Genomic DNA, 22,854 nt, shown 5'->3' on the forward strand with positions numbered 1-22,854 from the left:
CGGTCCTTTCGCCATAATTCTTGTACACTGGTACTACAGAGGCCATCTTCCAGCTATTAAGGAAGCAGAATTCAGCAAGGCATTTGTTGTAGAGTTTGGAAAGTACAAGGCGAGTTCAACTGAGCATTTCTTAATTAGTATAGCAGGGATGAGATGAGGCCAACATGCCTTGGAGGTGTCCAAGTTTTTTATGATGTCATGGACATGAGAAAAGGTGAGTTTTTATGACATCATGGACATGAGAAGGGGTGATTTTCAGATCATCAATTGTGGCTTCTGTTCGCATAAGGAAATTTAAGGGAGTTGTTTGTTGGCTCTAGGGTGGAGTTGGAGGTGAATCGCCAAGCAAGCAGTTCTGCCTTTTCAATTACCGTGCATGCAACTTTTTGGTTGTTGTCTAGTGGGGGAATTACTAATTGTCCTTTATTCACTACACTATTATAAATTTTCCAGAAATTGCGAGTTCCTATCTTCTACGATTCTATGCATCTAATGGTTATTTCAGCATGCCTTCTTTTGGCTGAGGTTATTACTTTCTTACAATGATTTATAGCATCTATAAATTTTGCCTATTTTATTTGACTTATGACGTACAAACTGGCAGAATGCATGCTGTCTTTGTGCAATGGCAGCTGCACAATCTGTAGTGAACCATAGGGATGAGTGGGGTTTACTACAATACTTCCGTGTAAGGACATGTGCTTCAATGCCTGCTGTACACCATTTATTTATCTCATTGGCACACTGCTCAGCAGGAAGATAGAAGAATCGGTTCATGGAGAATCTCTGATATGTTCTCTGATGGCTTCCCAGTCAGCCCTTTTGTAGTATCTTGTCGTTTTGAGAATTGACTCCTCACCTTGGGGTTGAGTTTTAAGTGCGATGTCTACTGATACCACTAAGTGGTCTGCGTTTCCAAGTGAACACACAATCCTCAGGTACTGTGGTAAGAAATAGGTCTAGAAGTGAAGCTTGCTGACGGTCAGGATCTGGGAGGTGGGTTGGAAATATGATTGTGTGAGAAAATGAGCTATTGAGAAGCTATAAGTAGAGCGTCCAGTTGCATCTGTGTAATCTGAGAAAGTAAACCAATTCTTTATAGTGAACATTAAAGTCACCAACATATGTATTTGGGTGTTACTATCACAGGAGAGTGCTGCATCTTTACTATCAGATACATGATCGATTAGTCCTGACTTGAGGAAGAACCGTAAAGAAAATATAAGTAACTAACGCAGTGATGAAGGGCTAGTCAAAAACACATAAAGGCCTGATCATCCGATTCCAGATGCTGCTCTCTAGTTAAAGAGAGGATGTTTCGAATATAGACTCCAACCCTGTGCATATATTTATCCAAGTCTTTATGGCAGAGAGAAAGATATCCTGTCATGTTAAAATAGTTAGAGGGGATTGAGGAGGGTAGGTTTGTTTCACTTAATGCTAAAATACCCGGGGGGTTTACTAAGAGGTAAAACTCTACTTCATCTAGATTACTTCTAAGCCCACGGATATTTGTGAATGCTAGCCTCAAGGGAGGAGGTGAATTAGTTTTGTTTGGGTGGTTGTCCGGTTTAATCGTTGTATTTGATGGGTGTAGTGATATGCGAATTAAGTATAATTTACATATAAGCAGCTCATATTTATAAACCAACACCAACTAGAACAGTTGGGTTGTTGAACGCTTGCTTAGCATTATACATGACATATCAATGGCGTCACTGATAAGACGTTCTCTGGTCTCTGAAACCCAGAATGCATAGCTACGTGGATTTGTTGCTTTGCTGCTAATGCGAGATGTAAAAAGCAGAAAGATAACAAAAAACAAGGAGGGGAGAATGAAATCACCAACTTGTTCATGGCTAACGCTGGTTGTGAAGCAGTTATGAAGGTTGATACCATGGTTTAGCCTCGAGAACTAGAAGAAATGACTTTTGAAGAAATAAGTCAAGTTATCAAGGGAAACATGAGGCCAAAGAAAAGACTGGTGATTGCAGAAAGGACCAAATTTATGGCAATGAAGCAGGAAGTGGATGAACCGATAGTAAAATATTTACACCGGTTTCATGCGAGTAAATACTGTGACTTTGAAAAACTAGGAACAGAAGAACTGACAACAGAAGAAGAGTTAATTCAACTAAGATTAATTGAAGGTGTGCATACTTCGACACATAGATATAAGCTAATGGAACAGTTACAACTTACAAACATGCTCTTGAATATGTGTCTGGAATGTATACAATACATACCTACAACCAAAATAACAGTAACTCCTACGAAGAATTAATGGTTGAAACACATACGATAAAAACGAAAAGAAAAAATTGTACATACTGTGACTGTGGACAAATTCATGAAATGAAAAATGCCCAGCATTTGGAAAAAGATGTTCAAAGTGTTTAAAAAAAGAATTACTTCAAAGAAGTATGCAAAACGAAAAATGTGGAAAGAATAGAGGATGAAAATAGACAATTTTTAATGTAAAGAAGGATAATATACAAAATACTGGATCAAGGAATGGAGATACAAAAATAAAAATGAAAATCAACAATTGTGTTGTTGAAATGCAAATAGACACTGGCAGTGAAGTGACTATAATACCCAGAAATTTGTGGGGAAAAATGGGAAAACCGTTTTAAAAAAAGCAACGTACAATTACGTCAGTTTGATGGCTCGGTTATAGCAATTATGGGTTACTTTGAAGGTTCAATAGAACTAAAAGAAAAATATGAAGTAGTACCCATTATAGTTACAAATTGCCGAAAAACACATGGACTATTGGAGAATGACGTATTAAAAATAAATTCAATGAAGTTGATTAATGAGATAGAAATGGAAAAAACAGGAAAATTAAAAAATTATGAAGCTAACCTGAAATTAAAAGAAAATGTCCCCCCCTCCTACTACAAAGCGAGAAAAGTCCCAGTGCATTTATTACCGTTAATAATAGCTAAGTTGCAAAAGTTAATAAAGGAAAACTTATTAGAACCTGCCCCTTCAGGAGGAAGTAAATGGGCATCACGCATTGTGGTATTAAAAAAAAAGACGGTGACTTGAGAATTTGTGAAGATTATAAAATAGGGTGAACCATAAAGTTTGCGCCAACTTGTACCCTATTCCAAATGTGGAAGTAGCTTTATACAAACTTGCCGGAATTAAATTATTTCGAAGATCAGCTTACTACCAAATACCCATAGATGGAAATTTTAAAGAGGTGATGACGATAAACACATCTATAGGCCTGTTAAGGTGGAAAAGGATACCGTATTGCATAAAAACGGCAAGAGCAATTTTTCAAAAAGCTATTGAAAAAGTAATAGGAAATGTTGAAAATACCATCTGTTATCAGGACGATATATGTGTTGGAGATTTAAATGAAGATGATTTAAATGAAAAAATAAACTGAAAATATACTAAGAGAACCGGCTAAGAGACGCTGGCATAACAGTAAATACAAAAAAGTGTGTAACCAACAGTAATGAAATATCATTTTTGGGTTACTCAATATCAAAGGAAGGGATCTCTCCAGATGAAGCGCTAATAGAGGAAATTCTAAAAGTGGCTACACCAAAAAATACAAAATAAAAAGGAGTTGAAGTCTTTCTTGGGTTTGGTAAAATTTTATAGAAAATATGTACCAAAATATAATGAGTTGACAAAACCATTTGCGAAGTAAAGAAAAAAAATGCGGAATTCATTTGGTTAGAACACCAACAGAAAGCCTTTGAAAACTTAAAACAGATTCTGGCGAAAAAGCCAATAAAATTTTTTACCCTAAAAAGGACATAACTTTAACTACTGATGCTAGTGAGCATTCCATATCTGGTATTTTGTCACAAGATGGTCATCCCGTAATGTACTTATTGAGGAGATTAACAACGACTGAACACAATTATTCTAATATAGAAAGGGAGGCACTAGCCTTAGTGTGGATAACGGACAGAGCAAGACAGTTCTTGATGGGAAAAAAATTCTTGTTGAAAAGTGAGCACAGACCACTGGAATTTATTTTCAATCCAAGAAAAGAACTACCGAAAGTTACAATGCCCAGAATATTATGTTGGGCGATCAGACTGATGGTATTTGACTTTGACATTGATTATGTTAAAGGGAATACGATACCACACGTTGATGCCTTATCTAGATTGAGGTTTTATAGAGATGATAAGGACAAAAACGATGAGGAATTTGAAGACACATTCCTGCACCTTGTAGAAACCGATGTAATATCTGTAGATAAAATGGCTACTGAAACTACAAATGACTCAGTGTTAAATAGAATAGTGTTGAGGATAAAAGAAAATCGCTGGGGAATTTGTTCAATGGCTGAAAGACCATTCAAAGAAATAAGACATAAACTGGTAAACTGTAATGGAGACTTGGTAGTTCCCCCAGAAACACAGAGGACAGAGGAGACAGGTTATAAAAAGTGTATACAATGACGTACATTGTGGTGTGATAGTTATGCAAGGAAGATTAAAATTGGAAGCATGGTGGCCGGGGTACTCAAGAGACGTAGAGGACTATGTAAAAAGATGCAAAAAATGCATAGAACTCAGGAATTTCAAGCAAAAAAAATACATGTGTGGCCTCGAGAAGCAGAATCGTGGAGCAGAATACACATGGATCATGCCTATGTCAATGAGATAGGACTATTATTAATATTATTAGACGTATATTCAGGTTGGCCTGAAGTGGTAAAAGTACCTGATAAAAAAAGTACCACCGTAAAACAAATATTAAGAGTAATATTTTCGAGAAACGAGATATCAAGAACACTGGTGATGGATAATGCGCCAGAATTTGTGGATGCTGATTTGCATGAATGACTAAGGAAAATAGGATGCAGACCTTACAAGACCCCTTCCTATCACTTTCAAAGTAATGGGATAGTGGAAAGGATGGTCCAGACGGTAAAGAAGGACATAAAAGCATGCATACAACAGAAGGAGAAAATCAATGCTTTCCTACCAAGATTATTACTAAGTTATAGAACAATTCTGCATGCAGGCAGGCCAGAAAATCCATCTGCATTAGTGGACAGACAATTCAGATCCCCTTTAACTATGTCATATGCCACAAATCAAAAGATGTAGTACAAAAGAAACAGGAATACGGAAACCGAGACAGCAGAATTTATTATGCAGAAAGGACATAATACTGCAATATTAAATAAAGAAAATAGGAACAGTGTTCTAGCTCTTGCTGACCAAATAAGATCCCAAGGAGAACAATCGGATGAGGAAATGCCTTCAGAGCTGGCCATTATTGACGTAACAGAAGAGTTACTGCAGAATGAGACTGCGGAGGAAGAAGTAGAGAGGGACGAGTTAGAAGAGGAAGAAGTAGAATGGGGCAAGGCAGAAGAGGAAGATCAGAATATGAAGGAGGAACACTGCGATTATAGGGAAATATGTGATAGATCCAGATCTCCCTCGACCCAGGACTGTGCCCTAATAAACAAAGTTTCTGACAGCATAAATACAGCACTTTCCCTCGACACTAGTGCACAAGTTCATGTATTTGGTGACTTCAATGTCCACCACAGCAACTGGCTTGGATTTTCTACTTACACAGACGCAGCTGGTACCACAACACGTAACTTCTCTATATCTCATTCCCTATCACGGATGGTTACGTTTCCAACCCGTTTCTCAGACCAGCAAGAACAACATGCATCACTTCTAGACCTGTTTCTGACCACAGTTCCCAATGGCTGTGTAACGAATGCCCACAGCCCTCTTGGAACGCTGATCATGCAGTGGTAATGGTTGAAATCGCCCTAAACTATAAAGCCAAAACTGAAGAGCCACTGCTCAAAACAACAAGATATTATAAAAAGGCTGACTGGGAAGCCATCAGGGACCTCATCAGGAACGCTCCATGGTCAAATATCTTTTCACTTCTTGCTGAACATTGTGCTAATGAGATCACTGAATAGTTCAAAGCGGCAATTGAAGCACATGTTCCCACACGCAAATTCTAGAGCAAACCCCACTCTCCCCAATGGTTCACTTCAACTTGTGCAGCTGCCATAGCACAAAGGCAGCATGCATACCGCAGATTTAACCGACATAAGTCCAGTTCAAACAGACAGAAGTACATAGAAGCCAGAAGTAACTGTAAGAAAGAAATAGTGACAACCCAAAAACGCATCAAAGCACAGAAATTAGGAACCTGAGACTTCTGGAAAATCTACAACAGTGTAGTAAATAATGGGCAATCAACAATTCCCCCACCATCCAATAATCATGAGGTTGTTTGCTCAGCAACTGAGAAGGCTAACTTGCTTGCCAGACTGTTTGCCTCCAACTCCACACTGAACTCTGCTAACCACTCACTCCCTAACTTTCCTTTGCAGACAGATGCCACACTAGATGATCTGAAAATCACCCCTGCTCAGGTGCATGCTATCATAAGAAATCTTGACACTGCAAAAGCATGTGGACCTGATCTCATCCCGGCTGTGCTATTAAAAAAGTGTGCCACCGAAGTAGCTCCAGTTCTCTCCAAACTTTACAACAAATGCCTTAATGAATCTTGCTTTCCTGCCTGCCAGTAGTGCCAGTTTTCAAGAATTCCGGCGAAAGAACTAACCCAGTAAATTATCGCCCCATTAGCCTCCTCCCACTTTTCGCCAAAATATTTGAGACCATAATTATATAAGCTCTAGTTAATCACCTTACAGATGCTAAACTACTGACTGACCAACAATATGGATTTAGGCAAGCCCGTTCCACAGCAGACATCCTAACTGTAATCTCAAAACGTATATACCAGTCACTGGATAAAGCGGGGGAGGGTAGCTCTAGATATATCTAAGGCTTTTGACAGGGTATGGCATGAGGGTCTTCTCAAGAAAATCAGATCATACGGCATCACTGGAAGAATACTTAACATAATTAGATCCTTCTTGGATAAGAGAAAAATCCAGATTGCCCTTGACGGTCGTACAACTAAACAATATGATATAAATGCGGGAGTGCCTCAGAGGTCTATCCTTGAACCTTTGCTATTCTTAATATTCATAAATGACCTCCCTGACAGAAACACTAGAAAGATGACCTCCGATGCATAGTGGAATGGGGGACAAAAATGGATGGTTACCTTCAATGCTGCCAAGACTAAACTTGTTTCCTTCAATAATTACAAGAACCCTTCCCTACCGCCAATAGCAATGGCCAATGACTCTTTATCTGAAAGTACATCTTTTAAACTCCTTGGCCTAACGTTAACAGGAAACATGAGTTGGAACAATTACATTGAGAACATTGCCAGGGCCGTTGCGAAGAAGGTAGGTTCTCTCTACCGTGCTAGAAAGCTACTAACGCCTGAAAGTATCCTTTATATCTTTTTAAAGGTGCGCATCAAAGAAAAATGGATATGTAAAGTCATGAACGAGAATGGGCCGGCATGCGATTGGAGGAAAATGAAAAGTGTATGCCGGGTGAAATGGACGGTGGCGAGAGACTTTTAAGCGGTGTCGAGATGGGAAAATAATAAAAACTTTTGTTAAAAAAAAAATGATTCTTATTCCTTTCTTTTGTTTGTTTGCAACGGCAATGTTATATCTGGAGATGGCTACAGTGATTATGTTGCTATTCGAGTTGGCTGGGGAGGAGCTATTTGTGCTGGGGGTACAAGCACAGTAAGCTCATCGGAACACATTCTGTGCAAGTATTTGTAAAACAAGAACAATGATACAATATTGCGGTGATGGGACTGGATTTGGAGCTTGGTAGACAGTACGGAAGATGTTAGATTAAGACTCGTTTTTGCACACTGACCAAGAGAGAGACTATTGGTTAGTGCACCAGTCTAGATGCGACAAAAATACTTTGTGCATGAACTAATGCTGGGGTTGTAGGTATATAGGATATTGGCAGATGCGACACTGTGGAATGTAGGGTAAAACCAATAGTGATACATAATTCAATCGATTGAGATCCAGCATAGATTTTCGATAATTTTTGTTGGTTGGGAAGAAAGTTGAATGAACATATGTTTATAAAAGTGAATTCTGTTGAGAACGGAAATGTTTGTGTGGTTCTCATCAACAGATGTTATTGCGTGACATCTGGAGTCGGACAGTTTGTTAGGTGAAATTGTCATCGCTGTCTGGAGAGGCTTATTAAATTGAATAGTTTCAAAACTGTAAGGATGCAGTGCTTGGTAGTTTAGCTTGGTTATATCCTATATCAGCTTTGTAAAGATGCTAGCAGGCTGCCTTGTCATAAAATACACTTAAATATTAAATTTTAATTCATGCACATGTCGTATTTATTGTTACCACATCTGGGCTGGAGCTACTAGAAGCAGCTTATCCTGCCTTGACATAGTTCAAAATAGACTTCATAGCTTAGTGGGGGGGGGCGCTTTTCTCTTCCCTGCAATCTCTTTCTCTCGTTGCGAGCCTGTCTCTGCTTTATCATTATATCCATGGCAGGTGCTCGTCTGAGCTTCAATCTATGGTCCTCTTTCTCTAAAAACACTTGTCTAGCCAAAATCACTATCAATAGTTTCCCATACTCTTTATCTGTGCCGTTCTTGATGAACCGTCCCCCTACCTAATCCAATCTAACTTACAAAAATTCCACTACCTATGTTTACTACGCTATAATCACATTGACTAATGTATACACATTAACCATTATCCTCGAGTGGCCTCTGGGCCTTGAATATATATATATATATATATATATATTAGAGTTTTAAAAAAGATGACTTATATGCCATCAGCTAGAATCAAAACCAAAACATTTAGCTCCCATTAGCATATAACCTAAATCCATATGTATACAAAAACTGCAAAATATAATGTTGTTTAACCTATAAGTTTTAATTAACGCATGCACAGAAAAAAACATGTATAGTCAACTTACGCCATGCCAAGGTCAATGGTTTTTTTTTCAATTTTGACCCCTTTAGCAGCTATTTTAGTGGCTAAGAACCAAATTGGAGATGTGTTAAACATATCATATATCGAATTTCAACTCAAATATATGATAAGTCTGGGAGAAAACCAGACTTATCAAGGATGCACATTTTTGGTTCACCTTGATATGCATACTCCAACATAAAAAGAAACCAAGATGCCAGAGGGGAATCTTCATCAGATATGATAGAAACAGCCCGAGATATCTTATCTACCACCCAGAAAACGGGAAAGTGTGTAAACACAGACTGATAAAATTCACCAACAACACCAACGACCAACACACTCAAACACAAACTCACTCATTAAGCGATGATGATGCACATTTTCTCCCAAGAAACTTAATAAAAAATTTAAAGTCACGGAAAAACCCTGAACGGTTCGATACCGACAAACAAATCGAGTCTACAGTAGAAACTAGTTGTACGCAAAGATACCCGATGCACGAGCACAAAATGCCCAGCTACCTAGAAGACTATGTGACAGCAGTCCAGGATGGGAGCGGCCACACATTAATCAACACTGACTATTGCTACAAGGCCGCACACGGCATACCCCGCCCTTACAGAGAAGCTGTGACTTCCCCAGCGACACACCACTGGATCCAAGCGATGCGGGAAGAAATTGGCTCCCTAAAGAAAAACAATGTATACCATCTAACACCCTTACCCAATGGCAGAACGACAGTAAGCAGTAGATGGGTGTATAAAATCAAAGAAAACGTTGACGGGTCCCCTAAATACAAGGCCAGGTTCATCGCAAATAAGTACAACCAAACTAAAGGAGTAGATCCACACCAAGAACACGTTCCTATCAAAATATTCAGAGACAGTCAAAGCGCTATAGTGCTTTCTAAGAACCCCACTCATCAGCAGAGATGCAAACACATCGACATTAAGTACCATTTTATCAGAGAAGCTCTGAATAATAACAAAATACAATTAATTTACTGTCCTACAGCAGACATGATCGCCGACATCATGACAAAGCCTCCAACCCGGACGAAGCTGGACAAGTTTAAAAAGTTTCTATTCGGACCCTAAACTGACACTAATCGGCTCTAACATATCTTTTTTTTTTTATAAAAAAAAAATAATGAATAAATAAATAATATGCTGAGACCAAGGGGGGGGTGTTGAAAGTAAGTACAATAACTTTTGTCATAGATCCTTTCATGATTACCTCCCTTTTACGTTTTAATCCCATAATCCCTTTTTTCACTCCCTGCTTCCTCCTCCTGTCTCAAAAAAAATATACTTCTCTTTATACCCATCACACGCGTGTTCGTGTCCTCTTTCAAATCTTCGTTCCAGTTCCTTTTCTCTTTTTACTGAAATGCAACTCGCAACACGTCTTAATATACTCAGACATGGATACAAGAACGATTTCATGAAGGTTAACTAATTTGCATATTCCTTTAAAAAACGCACGTTAATTAATTAATTAATTTCTTACGATTTCTCATTATTTCATTTAACTATTAGACATAATTCTATTTATTCATAGTCTCTACATTGTGTATAATTGCAGAGAATTTAGGATGAAAATGTTCTAGCATGCCAACATGTTTTTTTATCTCTCTCTCTCTTTCTCCCTCTCTCTATCCGATTACATAAAAAAAACTGCAGCTAACATCACGTGGACTTAATTCATTGAACATTCTTCCACTCGACATCATGGCAAAGAAAAAGAGAGAAAAAAAATATATATAGATTGACAAAGGAGTATATCTCCGAAATATATTTCTTAAAAAATAAACATTCGTTTATTTTATAAAAAATTTCGCAATGCAGTTATTTGGCTTCAAACGTGCTCAATACGTACCTTACTTTATACCCCTTTTTTTGTGCTTTTTCTGATATCATTTTTCCTAATCATGATAATTATTTCTGTAAAGTCTGATGAAATTATTGGATCATTGATATGATTCGGTAATCGAAACATGCATAACTAAGCAGATAAAACGGTAATTATATATATATATATATATATATATATATATATATATATATATATATATATAAATAAATAAATGTATATATATATATATATATATATATATATTTATATCTTTTTTTTTAACTTCCCTTACTCTATGACTTTTAATTCCTCAATCAATTTTTAATTGTGATTTTCCATGTCTCACTGACTTTAGCAAATAAGGTGTAAACCATTATAACTATTTACTAATATTTTCTTCTCTGAAGAGATGGTAGACATCAAAATCCTATAGGATAAGGCGTTAAAATATTTCTAATGTATTCTTTGTCTTACATAGAATAATAAAAATCTTTTGATCTGAAACTCCAACATTTCACGTCATAAATTTTTTAATTCATTGAATGACTAAAATTTTACATATATATATATATATATATATATATATATATATATATGTATGAATAAAAAATCAATACGAAAAATATATAAATGTTTATATCATTTCTGTATTTATTTCCTGTGTGTTGACGTGTAGGAATACAAAAAGTCTTTTGAAAAAACAAGAATGTTTCCTTAAAAAGCACATAATTTTCGACCGATCCTTCGATCTTCCTCAGTGTTAATGATAGAAAACATGAGTGAGCTGGGGGAGGGGCACGGGTATAGCCATTAAGGTAAAGATCTATTTGAATATGACCCTTCCAGCATTTTCGATTTGGAATGGTCAGCAACATGTGTGGCCTCTATTCAAAACTATATATATATAATATATACCTCCAAAATAATGAGATGAATTAGATCACAGATTAATGAATCTTACGGTTTCAAGCCTTACAAAATATTTTTTGGAGATAATATTTTATATAAGATCCCAACCAAATAAAATTGCTCAATATACTACATTTTTACATAAAGGATATTCAGAGATAGGGCAAGCATATTAATCGATTTGGGTCCAAAATCTTTAGTTATTAATAAATAAATGTATGTATGTGTGTATGTGTGTATGTTTGCATGTCTGCCTAAAACTTTTGACAGACGCGACGGATTTTACCAAGATCAGTATAGTTTTGAAATTCGACTTTTCAGATGATAAATATCGAAAAATTGACTAAAAACATTAATTTCTTCACCTTCAACTGGGCATTTTTCTACGGGGGCGGTCGCTTTTTTCGCCAATATTTTCGAAAGTCATCTTCTCCTTTTTTGTTTTTGTCTAGCCTTAATTAAAACCTACATCACTTCCGGTTTGGCGGTGGTCGTAACAGCAAAGACGTCACGTTTTTTCCCCGTTCTTTTCCTTCTTTGCAGTACGGGTTCGAGCCTGCTTTCCTACTGCCACTTTTTTTTTTTTTTTGCTCAACACACACCTCCAAACACCCGGGCAACGCCGGGCTGAAATGCTAGTATATATATAAGAGTGAACGTGCCTGTGTGTGTGTCTGTGTATATTTTCCTACACAATAACTCTGTCAATTTTAAGTCTACAGACTCGAAATTTGATATACAGGGTGCTGAGATTTAGGAAAATCTTTGTAATCAGTTTTTGGCCTGAAATCTGGCTGTAAAGATGTCAAAGTTCAACGATTTGACCTTTGAGAACTCTACCAAACTCCTTCGACAATTTTGGGTCTGAATACTTGAAATTTTAGATATATGTTCCTTGGACATGGATGTAACTTAATAACTTGATTTGAGTCCAAAACAATAAATGTTAATGTGTCATAATAGGGGTCAAATTAAAAAAAATTGACTGCTTTTATTTTTTTTTTGCTCAACATACACCTCCAAATATCCGGGCAACGCCGGGCTGAAATGCTAGTTTATATATATCTCCTATACTCCTTTAAATTCGTTTTTCAAGCGTGTGTATTGATATTCATATTAAAATCTCTTACTCTATTTAATTAAAAAGAAAATACAATTTTGCTATGTATGGGGCGTTGAATTGCATCTAATAGCAGAAGATCTAGCTAATTTGCATATTCCTTAAAACATTCATTTTAATTAATTCCCTATTAGTTTCTCCGGTTTTCTTATGGGGTGATCATCTTTAGTTAACTATTACGTGTAATTATATTCATGCAGATATTCTACATGATTTATACTTGCATAATATTTGCGTAAAAAGTTTATAGTAAACACAAAATTGTTTCCATATATATTTATGTATATGTATATATTTTTATTTAAAAATTTTTGCCTACCAAACTCCTCCTAGAGTTTTTGGTCTACAGACATGAAACTTCATATATAAAGTATTTGAATCCATGCGAAACTTTATATTTGGGTTTCAGCCCGGAAAAATCGGTGCAAAGGTGTGAAAATTAAAAAAAAATGAAATTTGCTTGGTGATGGTCGAACGCCGCCATTACGAATGCATAACGTAGTAGCTATTGGTTCATGTTTTAATTAACTGAAACCTTGCAGTAGATGTGTCTTCATGGCTCAGTCATTGGCGGCAGAGGCAAAAATAAGTCGTAAGCTGAAGGTTTTGGTTTCGATTCTCGGTGGTGGTGCACGAGTCTTTATTTATTTTTAACTTTTTAAATCATTACTATATATTGTGTCCAATATAATCTATTTTATATATAAAAGTGAACGTGTCTGTGTGTGTCTGTGTACACTTTCCAATGCAATAACTCTGTCAATTTTCAGTCTACAGACTCGAAATTTGATATGCAGAGTACTGAGATTTGGGAAAATCTTTGCAATCAGTTTTCGGCCAGAAATTTGGCCGTTAAGCCGTCAAAGTTCAACGATTTGACCTTTGAAAACTCTACCAAACTCCTCCGCCAATTTTGGGTCTAAACACTTGAAATTTTAGATATTGCTTCCGTGGACATGGAAATTTTAGATATTGCTTCCGTGGACATGGAAATCTTAGATATTGCTTCCGTGGACATGGATCTAACTTAATAACTTGAGTTGAGCCGAAAACAATAAATGTTAAGAGGTCATAATAGTGGTCAAAGTTTTAAAAAATTTACCTCTGCAGCCTCTACCAAATTATTCAGACAATTTCTGGTCTACACATTTGAAATTTGACATAAAGGGTATTCAGAGATAGGGCAAGCTTTTTAATCGGTTGGGGTAAAAAATTTGAGCTACAAATATATAAATCTATGTATGTATGTTTGCATGTCTGTCTAAAACTTTCGATAGAGGCGACAGATTTTCACAAGATCAGTATCGTTTTTAAGCTCGACCCTTCAGATGACAAATACCGAAAAATTGGGTAAAAACATTAATTTCTTCACCCTCAACTGGGCAGAAAAGTCGTCAGTGAAGGAGATGGCGTATTTGTTCCCATTTAAATCCGCTGGTTCTATGGGGCCGGCTAGGTCTGAATGTACTAAATGCAGAATATTTGTCGCTCTTTTGTCGGGAAATTTATTTCTTTTCTGGGGAAATTTTCCTTGGATGCAGACATTGCAGTTTTTGTTGTTTGTAGTCTTATTTTTTATTTTCATCCCTTCGACAACATCGGGTAGTTTTGTTATGTCGCCGTAATTGCAATGGCTGAATATTTTATGCCACGTGTGGATATCGTGGCATTGATGGCAACTGTCTTCTGCATTTCCTTCCTCCATAGTTTTTAGGTAATATAGTCTGTTACGCACGTGTATTTTGAATTTTGTTCCGTTTTTATGTTTTAGTATATTCCCGTCTGCTTCGAAAATAACTGTCGCTCCGTTTTGGGTCGCAGTTTTCACGGAAAATATATCCTGTGGATATAAAAGTATAAGTAGTGCCCCTTTTAAGGTAGTCATAATGGAGTTTCCATTAGTGTCTAAAAGGCAGACTTCAGCGTCTCCTCTTTTTAAGGCTAAGCCACTAGTTTTAGTTCCGTCTGCCAACTCCATGTAGTGGTTCTCAGAACGGAATGTTAGGTCGAAGTTCTTAAATTTCTTCGCGTCTGTTATAATGTGCAAAGTGGCCCCTGCGTCAACTAGTAGGTTCATATGCTGTATTAAGTTCCGGGTATAGTAGTAGTCCTCTGTTTTGAATGTGAAGGAGTTTTCTTTAGTGTTGGCTGCCTTTTTCATTGTATCTTCTCACTTATAACGGCAGAACTCCCCTTTTATGGGTGTTACTTTTACAGTAACTACACCACTGTTTTCACTGTTTGTGTTTGTTGTTGGGATATTCTTTCAATAAATGTCCTTTTTCACCGCATGTGAAGCATGATATTTCACGTTCGTCATGATGGTGACGGCTCTCCATTGTATCCTCTGAAAAAGACGATGTCAATTTCATCACTTCGTCACTGGTCGACTGGATTTTATGTTTCAATGTTTCGTCGAAACCATGGAGTTCTGTTTTAAATTCCAGGAATGTTATTTCTTTGTTGCTGTGTGTCACATAAATCGAAAAAGTGTCGTAGCAGCTTCCTAGTCCTTTTAATATCATGGCGATAATTATGGCATCGTCAACTGGCATTTTACAGAGCTGTTAAAATTGTCTCAGTTCTTATCATGTATTCTGTGACACTTTCGTCTCCTTTCTTTTTGAGAGACGTGAGTTGGGTGTATAAGGAGATTACCCTTGGTTTTCCTTTGCTTGCATAGTGTGCGCGTAATATTTTGAGAGCTTTTCTCCCATTATCTGTAGCTTCTCTCATTATTAAGGATGAACTTTTGTCGTCCAAAAACTCTACAAGGTCAGCGTAAGCATCTTCATTTCTCTTGTTGCTTCCGTCTCTATTAAGGTGTATATCTAAAATGGCGTCTTTTAGGCCGAGCGTGCGTAAATGACATAAAAATTTTGTCTCCCAAATTTCATATTTGGTTTCATCTCCGTCAAATAAAAGTCTGTTCCATCGGCTTCCATTATCTCTCCTGGGCACATATTGCATTTCAGTGAAAAGAGAAAAGGAACTGGAACGAAGATTTGAAAGAAGACACGAACACACGTGTGATGGGTATAAAGAGAAGTATATTTTTTGGGGGGGGACAGAAAGAGGAAGCAGGGAGTGAAAAAAGGGATTATGGGATTACAACGTAAAAGGGAAGTAATCATAAAAGGGTCTATGATAAAAGTTATTGTAATTACTTTCAACAAGAACATTTGAACAATTTTTAAATAGAAAAAGTATGATTTTAATATCAATGCCAAAGCGAGAAAAAAAACAAAAAAAAAAACAACTCAGCTTTATAGACATATAGAATATAACTTAATCTAAATCGTCAAGTCGATTTTTAACACCTGTTACTAGCAATGTTACAAGATATGTTAATTGTCCAGCACGATATTTTCTCGGCCACTGTTCAAAATTTGTTTCTTATTGTTCTTTTCAGCACCCTAACCCAACCACCCAACCCAACCCATTGTGAAAAGTAAGTAACAGCAAATTCAAGTCAGAAATTACTTTATCAATTAAAAAGATTTCATAATTACTTTCAAACTTCCAAGTGTTACAACAAAGATGTAAGTCATTTTAATTGATAAAAAGTATATAGTAAATGATTTACTATTCTGAATTTTGAAGCCTTTTGAATTGAAGAAACCAATAAAATAAAGTCCAGTTTGAATTAGAATAATAAAAGTTTTAAAGATAAAAAATTATTCAAGATCAGTTTGTGCTCCTAAATCAAATTTAAAACAGTACTTGTCCAGAATTCCCCCATTATGAAAAAACAAAAAATAAAGAAAAAGCTATATGTGACGAAAAGAAAATAGTGTACACCAAAAATCACGTAAATTAATAAAGTTGTTTTATTTTTAAATAAAAAAAGAAAAAAAAATCAAATTTTATGGGTTAACTATGAGCAACAACTTTGCAACACCATTTTGAAAACAGTCTAAAGAAACACGGGAGGTAATTCCCAATAATTCAAACATGCGAGATTTTAGAAAATCATTCTTAACATTGCGAGGATGGGGGGAGGCATTGGAAAATTCAACTTTGTTTGAAAATGAATTTTTTTTTATAAAAATAAAACAACTTGATCAATATCCATGATTTTTGGTGCAGTATTTCTTTCTGTAATAACTATGTACATCATGCACATATTTCTTTATTTTTGTCTTTTCATACATGGGATATTCTGGACAATCGCCCATTAATTTTACCTTTTGTTTCTTGTGTATAAAAGGAATCAATAGTAGATGTTACTCATTTCCACTACATTGTCAATGGAAAAAATAAAAATTAGATTCTACTTTCTTTTTTTTTTTTTTTCATATGAGTATATTTTACCCTGAAGAAATACTTTTTAAAAAAATAAGAAAACTTTACAGTGCAAAATGATAATCCATTTCCTGCCCATACATAACATAAGATAGGATAAGTAATTGTTTTATTTGTATTTCTAAGATGGTAGCTATTTTAAAATCTATTGATTTTTTTTTTTTTCAGAAATGCAGGCAGATTTTAACTTTTTTTTCCTCATATTGTTATGCTAGACTTTTAGGTTCATTTTTTTTAAGAATCCTACTTAAATAAGTTAAAACCAAACAATTAAAAAACGTATATTTTTTTTATTTTTTTATCTTTCAGAAAATAAAATTTTCAAATTATGAAAACATTTTTTTAGAAAGGTCATTTTATATAATTTAATAACAAAATTACAATAATATTAAAATGATGTCAGCCTTTACTTATTGGTAAAAAAACGGCAAATTTGTATTTTGAAGAAAAAAAAAATTACTACTTGATCATTTTTTGTGATTTTTGGAATATACCATCTTCTTTTTGTGACAGGTAGATACACGATAAAAGTTGTTTTTTTTTCATATTTGTTTATCGCCATAAGTGACAATCTGAATAAGCACCAAAAAAAAAAAAAAATCCTTACCCATGATGGAAAAAAAAAAAAAAACTCGTACAGCAAAAATCATGTAAAATCATCAAATAGTTTTATTTTTTAAATAAGAAATAAGGTATTTGTACAAAATTGTACCTAAACAAACAAAATGGTATCTTTGCATTTAATAAGCCAGACGTAACTCAGCGTTTGCTCGGCCTTGTCCGGTGCATGACGTCAACAGCTTGGGTTTTGCTGCTGCCTGACAAAACACAACAATCAGCCAATCAGCACTTAGTTTTGATTTGATCGCGTGTGCGTGCGAGCAGCAGAAGAGAATTTCAATATCAATTGGAAGAGTGAAAAAAAAAAGTGCATACAATTCAAGAAACGCAGACGATACCAGTAACACTGAAATGAATTTGCCCATCCTAGCAAACCAGCTCCAGACCCAGGGGCTGTAATCCTTCCACTAATAAGAAAATACATTCTGCCGGGGACCGCGGTCATATCAGATTGTTGGAGGACTTATAGTAAAGTGGAAGGAGAGGGATATCACCATTTAACAGTGAACTACAGCCATAACTTTGTAGATTCCATAATACAGGTAACAACAAATTATGTGGAATGGATGTGGAAGGAACCAAAGCAGCAAAGCAGCACAACAAGAATGCGGAACCAACCGGGAGCTTCTGAACACATATCCTATTGAGTTTATGTGGAGATAAAGTTTGGTATTTGACTCCATATTAACGCACATCGTCGAAAGTTACCCGGTTGGTAAGGAACTTCCTATCACATTCGCTATCTCATCTCCATCTACTTTGTTGTCTGATGCCCTCCAAAAGTCTGAGGAAAATACATCCTCCTGAGAAAAAAATGTTCCTGGCAAAAAAAAAAAAAAAAAAAAAAAAAAAACTCGCAGAGATTCTGGCAAAAAAACAAAACAAAACAATAAAAACAGTTACTACCTAATATTTATTAAAAAACATTGTTTTATATGCATTTTTTGGAAAAAAGAAAACAATTTCTTATTGTAATTAAAAATATATATATAAATAAACGGTAGGTTTTTGCTTTTTATTCATTTATTTATTTTCTGCTGATGTTTCTACATTTAAAATTTTATTTTGTTTACATAGTGTTGTTTTTATTTTATCGGCAATGCTCGGTTTTACCTGGCTGTTGATATCATGCGCAGGAGCATCGGCAACACTTGGCTGTTGATGTCATGCGCCAGATAAAGTCAAGCAAATGCTGAGTTATGCATGGTTCGTTAAATGCATAAGTACCAATAAAATCTTACAAATTGGGACAGAAACAAAAAGTTTTGTGGAAAAAACTAGAAATTACTGGTTGCTCAGGAGAGAGGGGGGTAGGTGCACTTACCTTGTTACTAACCAAAAGAGTTGTTGTTTCCTAGAAGCGTTATAAAGCTTTACCTTGGTCATGTGATGGTGATCACATGACCTTTTCAGACCTATAAAGGGAGGTAATCAACCTCCTTGTAGGGATTCAATTTCAGTTGTATTTAGAAATTGCTGCTGATGATTACCTGGATTACTTATTTTGTTAACTGACTGTCACGTCGCGGAAGGGCAATTCTTTCGCAACTCTAAAGGTGAGTGTATCTTGCTTCCTTCTCGACTGAGCAGTCTTATTACTTTTAGGAAATTAATTTTTCCACATATTGCGAAAGAAACCCTAATACTAACATGAACATGGATAGTAGCAAAGCAGATCTACGGAGAAGAATTTCTATCCTATGGATCAAAATCCGAACAATTCTGGAGACGGCTCATCAGGAGGATGAAATCTCCGTTAAATCATTCTCTGCATTGCAGAAATCCATTTATGAGTATTTGGTGGAGGTAAACGTATGCGTTAGCAAAATCCAACTTCAATCTTCTGAGGAGGAGGACTGGGTGAGAATTGAGAAGGAGGCTCTGGCAAACGCCTTGCGATTCCGAAAGGAACTGGAACATCTTGAGTTGAAATTCCTCCCTGCTGCCCCTGAGTCACTAAGCCTTGCTCAAGGTACCTCTGAACGTGAGAGAGGAGTGTCATCTTTTACCGTGAAGCCACCTCAAATACAAATTACGGGTCCTACCTTTGATGGGTTGGCTATGCAGTCCAATCCTATGAGCTTTAGGAATTTTTTGTCGCGTTTTGAAAACTGCGTAGCTGGTATGGCCAATGATGCCGAAAGGCTGAATTTCTTAAAATGCTCTCTGTCTGGTCAACCTCTCCTGTTGATTAACCATTTTAGTATATGCAACAGGAATTATGAGTTGGCTCTCTCGGTCCTGAAAAAGACCCTACTTCTACCACTAAAATTAGGCCCGTGTTCAACTGCAGTCTCAAGACTGGGGACTTTCCTTCCCTTAACGAAGTAACCTACCAGGGAGTGAATCTTACGAGTGATCTATTAAATTTATTGCTCACCTTCCGTGCTAATAACCATGTTGTGTTAGCGGATATAAGGAAGGCTTTCCTGATGATACGACTGAAACTGGAAGCAGATAGAAACCGATTCTGTTTTTTTCTGAAGGATGGGGGTCGACTGCGCTGCTTTAGATATAATACCATTATATTTGGGTTTGCTTCTAGTCCCTTCATACTAAATTATGTCCTCCGGTACCATGCTGCTCAGTTCCCAATGGACGATTGTAGGTTTTTGATGGAGAACAGATTTTACGTGGATAATCTGGTGATGTCAGATGATAATCCAGATGAACTGTGTAGATTATACGCTCTCTCTCGGGAACGGCTGCTTCAGGGAGGTTTTGAATTGCAGTCTTGTAATTCTGATTATGTGGGTATTCGAGGTGAAATGGAAAAACATGGGACATTGAGTGTTCATGGTAACAATTGGGAAAAGGTGCTGGGGTATCGATACTCTCCTCTCTCGGATGCCCTTCATGTGACACCTGTTAATTGCAACCCTTATGCTTGCACAAAGAGACAGATTCTCGGGGAGACAGCGAAGGTCTATGATCCCTTATCATTGTGCTTGCCGGTTACATTGCGGGGCCGTATTCTGTTGAGCAGGCTTTGGAAGGGGGGGTTTGCATGGGATGTCCTGTTGCCACCAGAATACTTGTCCTTATGGAAAAAGCTTTCATCTGATCTCTCTGAACTGGGGACCATTTCTTTTCCCCGAAGGGCGTTCAGTGAGAATGGAGTGGGCGAACTCTTTCTCTTCTGTGATGCCTCTTCAGAGGCATACGGATTCGCCGCTTACACGGTGCAAGATTGCCATTCGTGCCTGGTGTTTGCAAAGGCTAGGGTGGCTCCCTTGAAGAGGAAGACTCTTCCTACACTGGAGCTTATGGCAGTGTTCTTGGCTTTTAGATGCCTGCCCACTATTTTACGGAGCTTTGGCAGATTCTCTCCTTCTGAGATTCATGTGGCCACTGATTCTCAGGTTGTTCTTTCTTGGCTGGTCTCAGGGACTATTGTGAGTAAGAACCTGTTTGCCCGTAATAGACTAAAGGACATTCAGCAGATGAGTGGAGAGTTGGGATCTGCACTTGGCTTTGTTCCCTCCTTTCGATACATCCCAACCGCAGAAAATCCTGCCGACTTGATCACAAGGGGGTTGACGATGCAAAAATTCAGAACCTGCTTCCAACTGTGGTGTTATGGTCCCAGTTGGTTGAGTAGTGGTTCTGCACCATGGGCAATACAAGAGTTGCCATGTCTGAGTCGACGCAGCCAGGAGATAGTCCGTTCCTCTTGGAATGCTGCTATCCTCCATGGAGAGGAATCTCATACGGTGCTTCCCTTAGAAAGATTCTCTACCTTTTCAAAGCTTTTGAGGGTGACCACCCTGGTAGTTAAGTTTATTAATCGATTGCGTCGAGTAGAGGTTGACTGTGAAAAGCTGGCAGCCATTCTGATCATGAAGACTATGCAGCATCAAGTATATGCTGAAGAAATAGGATTCTTGTTAGATTCTTCAGGCAAGACTGTTCCTGGGTTGGTGCGGGCCCTTGACCTCTTCATCGATAGTGATGGACTAATCAGGTCGGGTGGTAGAATTAGCCGATCTCTCCACTTTAACGTGGAAATTAAACACCCGATTCTGTTGGCAAAACATCACCCAGTGATTAGGCTTATCATCATGGATGCACATGACAGATGCCAGCATTTGGGAGTCGCGTCCACTTTGGCAGAATTAAGACGCCATGGTTACTGGGTACCCAAGGGCAGACAGGCAGTGAAGACGGTCCTGGCTTCATGCGCCCTGTGCCGGAAGTACAATGCCAGACAAGTCATGCCTCCTAATGTTGCCAACCTTCCTGCTTCCCGTATCAAACTGGAGGTTCCTTTCAAACACACGGGGGGTAGATTTTACAGGCCACCTGTGGGTTAAAGAAGGTGATAAGGAGGTGAAAATGTACCTGCTCATCTTCACTTGTCTCAGTGTCAGAGCTGTACATGTCGAGGTGGTGCCGGACATGAGCGTGTTGTCCTTTCTGCAGGCTTTGGTGCGGTTCACCGACCTATATGGCATTCCCTCTGCCATTTATTGTGACAATGCTAAAACCTTTTTAGGTGGTGGTCAGCTGTTTAGGAGGCTGGTATCGACTCATGATTACCAACAGAAATTCGGCTCCTGTTTAATCAAGTTCTGCCCCATCCCCCTTTTCTCGCCCTGGGTTGGAGGTGTCTGGGAGAGAAGTATCCAGACAATCAAGAATTGTCTCTTTAAGGTGGTTGGTAGAGGTCAGATGAATTATTTCACCTTATTGACCATCATATCGGATATTCAAAGAGCCATGAACAACCGCCTTCTAATCTACCGAGAATCGGCAGAGACTGAGTTGGAGGCAGTAACCCCCAACATGTTTTTGCGGCCTAATGAGAGTCCCGGGCTGCTTTTGAGTCTCAATGATGCAGATTTTGCCACACACCTTCCTCCCAGTCGAGAGAGGCTTCTCAGAACTATGCGGGTACGAGACCAGTGTCTGGAGAAATTCTGAGCTCTGTGGTACAATGAGTACTTGTTGAGTCTCAGAGAGAGGCCCCAGGGTCGTTCCAGAGTGCCTATCCGGAATCGTTTAAAGGTTGGAGACGTGGTGTTGGTGAAGAGTCCTCTGAAGCCTAGGCCCTTTTGGGTCCTTGGAATCATCCTGGAGGTGTTTTGCGGAGAGGATAGCGTAGTCAGGTCAGCAAGGGTCAAACAGGGGGGTGGGAATGCAGTACATATCCACTCATTAAAGAACC

General features: G+C 37.5%; 1 protein-coding gene across 1 annotated transcript; it reads left to right on the forward strand.

Annotated features, from left to right (window-relative positions):
* Positions 1 to 20,119: 20,119 nt before the first annotated feature.
* LOC145240195 (uncharacterized) lies at positions 20,120 to 22,000 on the forward strand. The gene has a single exon (XM_080103780.1). The coding sequence runs from the start codon at positions 20,120 to 20,122 to the stop codon at positions 21,998 to 22,000; it is 1,881 nt and encodes a 626-aa protein (XP_079959906.1).
* Positions 22,001 to 22,854: the final 854 nt, after the last annotated feature.

Source organism: Euprymna scolopes, chromosome 19 (genome assembly GCF_053919585.1).
Source record: "Euprymna scolopes isolate OS-2025 chromosome 19, ASM5391958v1, whole genome shotgun sequence".
NCBI lineage: Eukaryota > Metazoa > Mollusca > Cephalopoda > Sepiida > Sepiolidae > Euprymna > Euprymna scolopes.

Excerpts from the sequence above, each read along its gene's own strand:
- LOC145240195 (XM_080103780.1), top strand. The coding sequence starts at position 20,120 with ATGATACGACTGAAACTGGAAGCAGATAGAAACCGATTCTGTTTTTTT.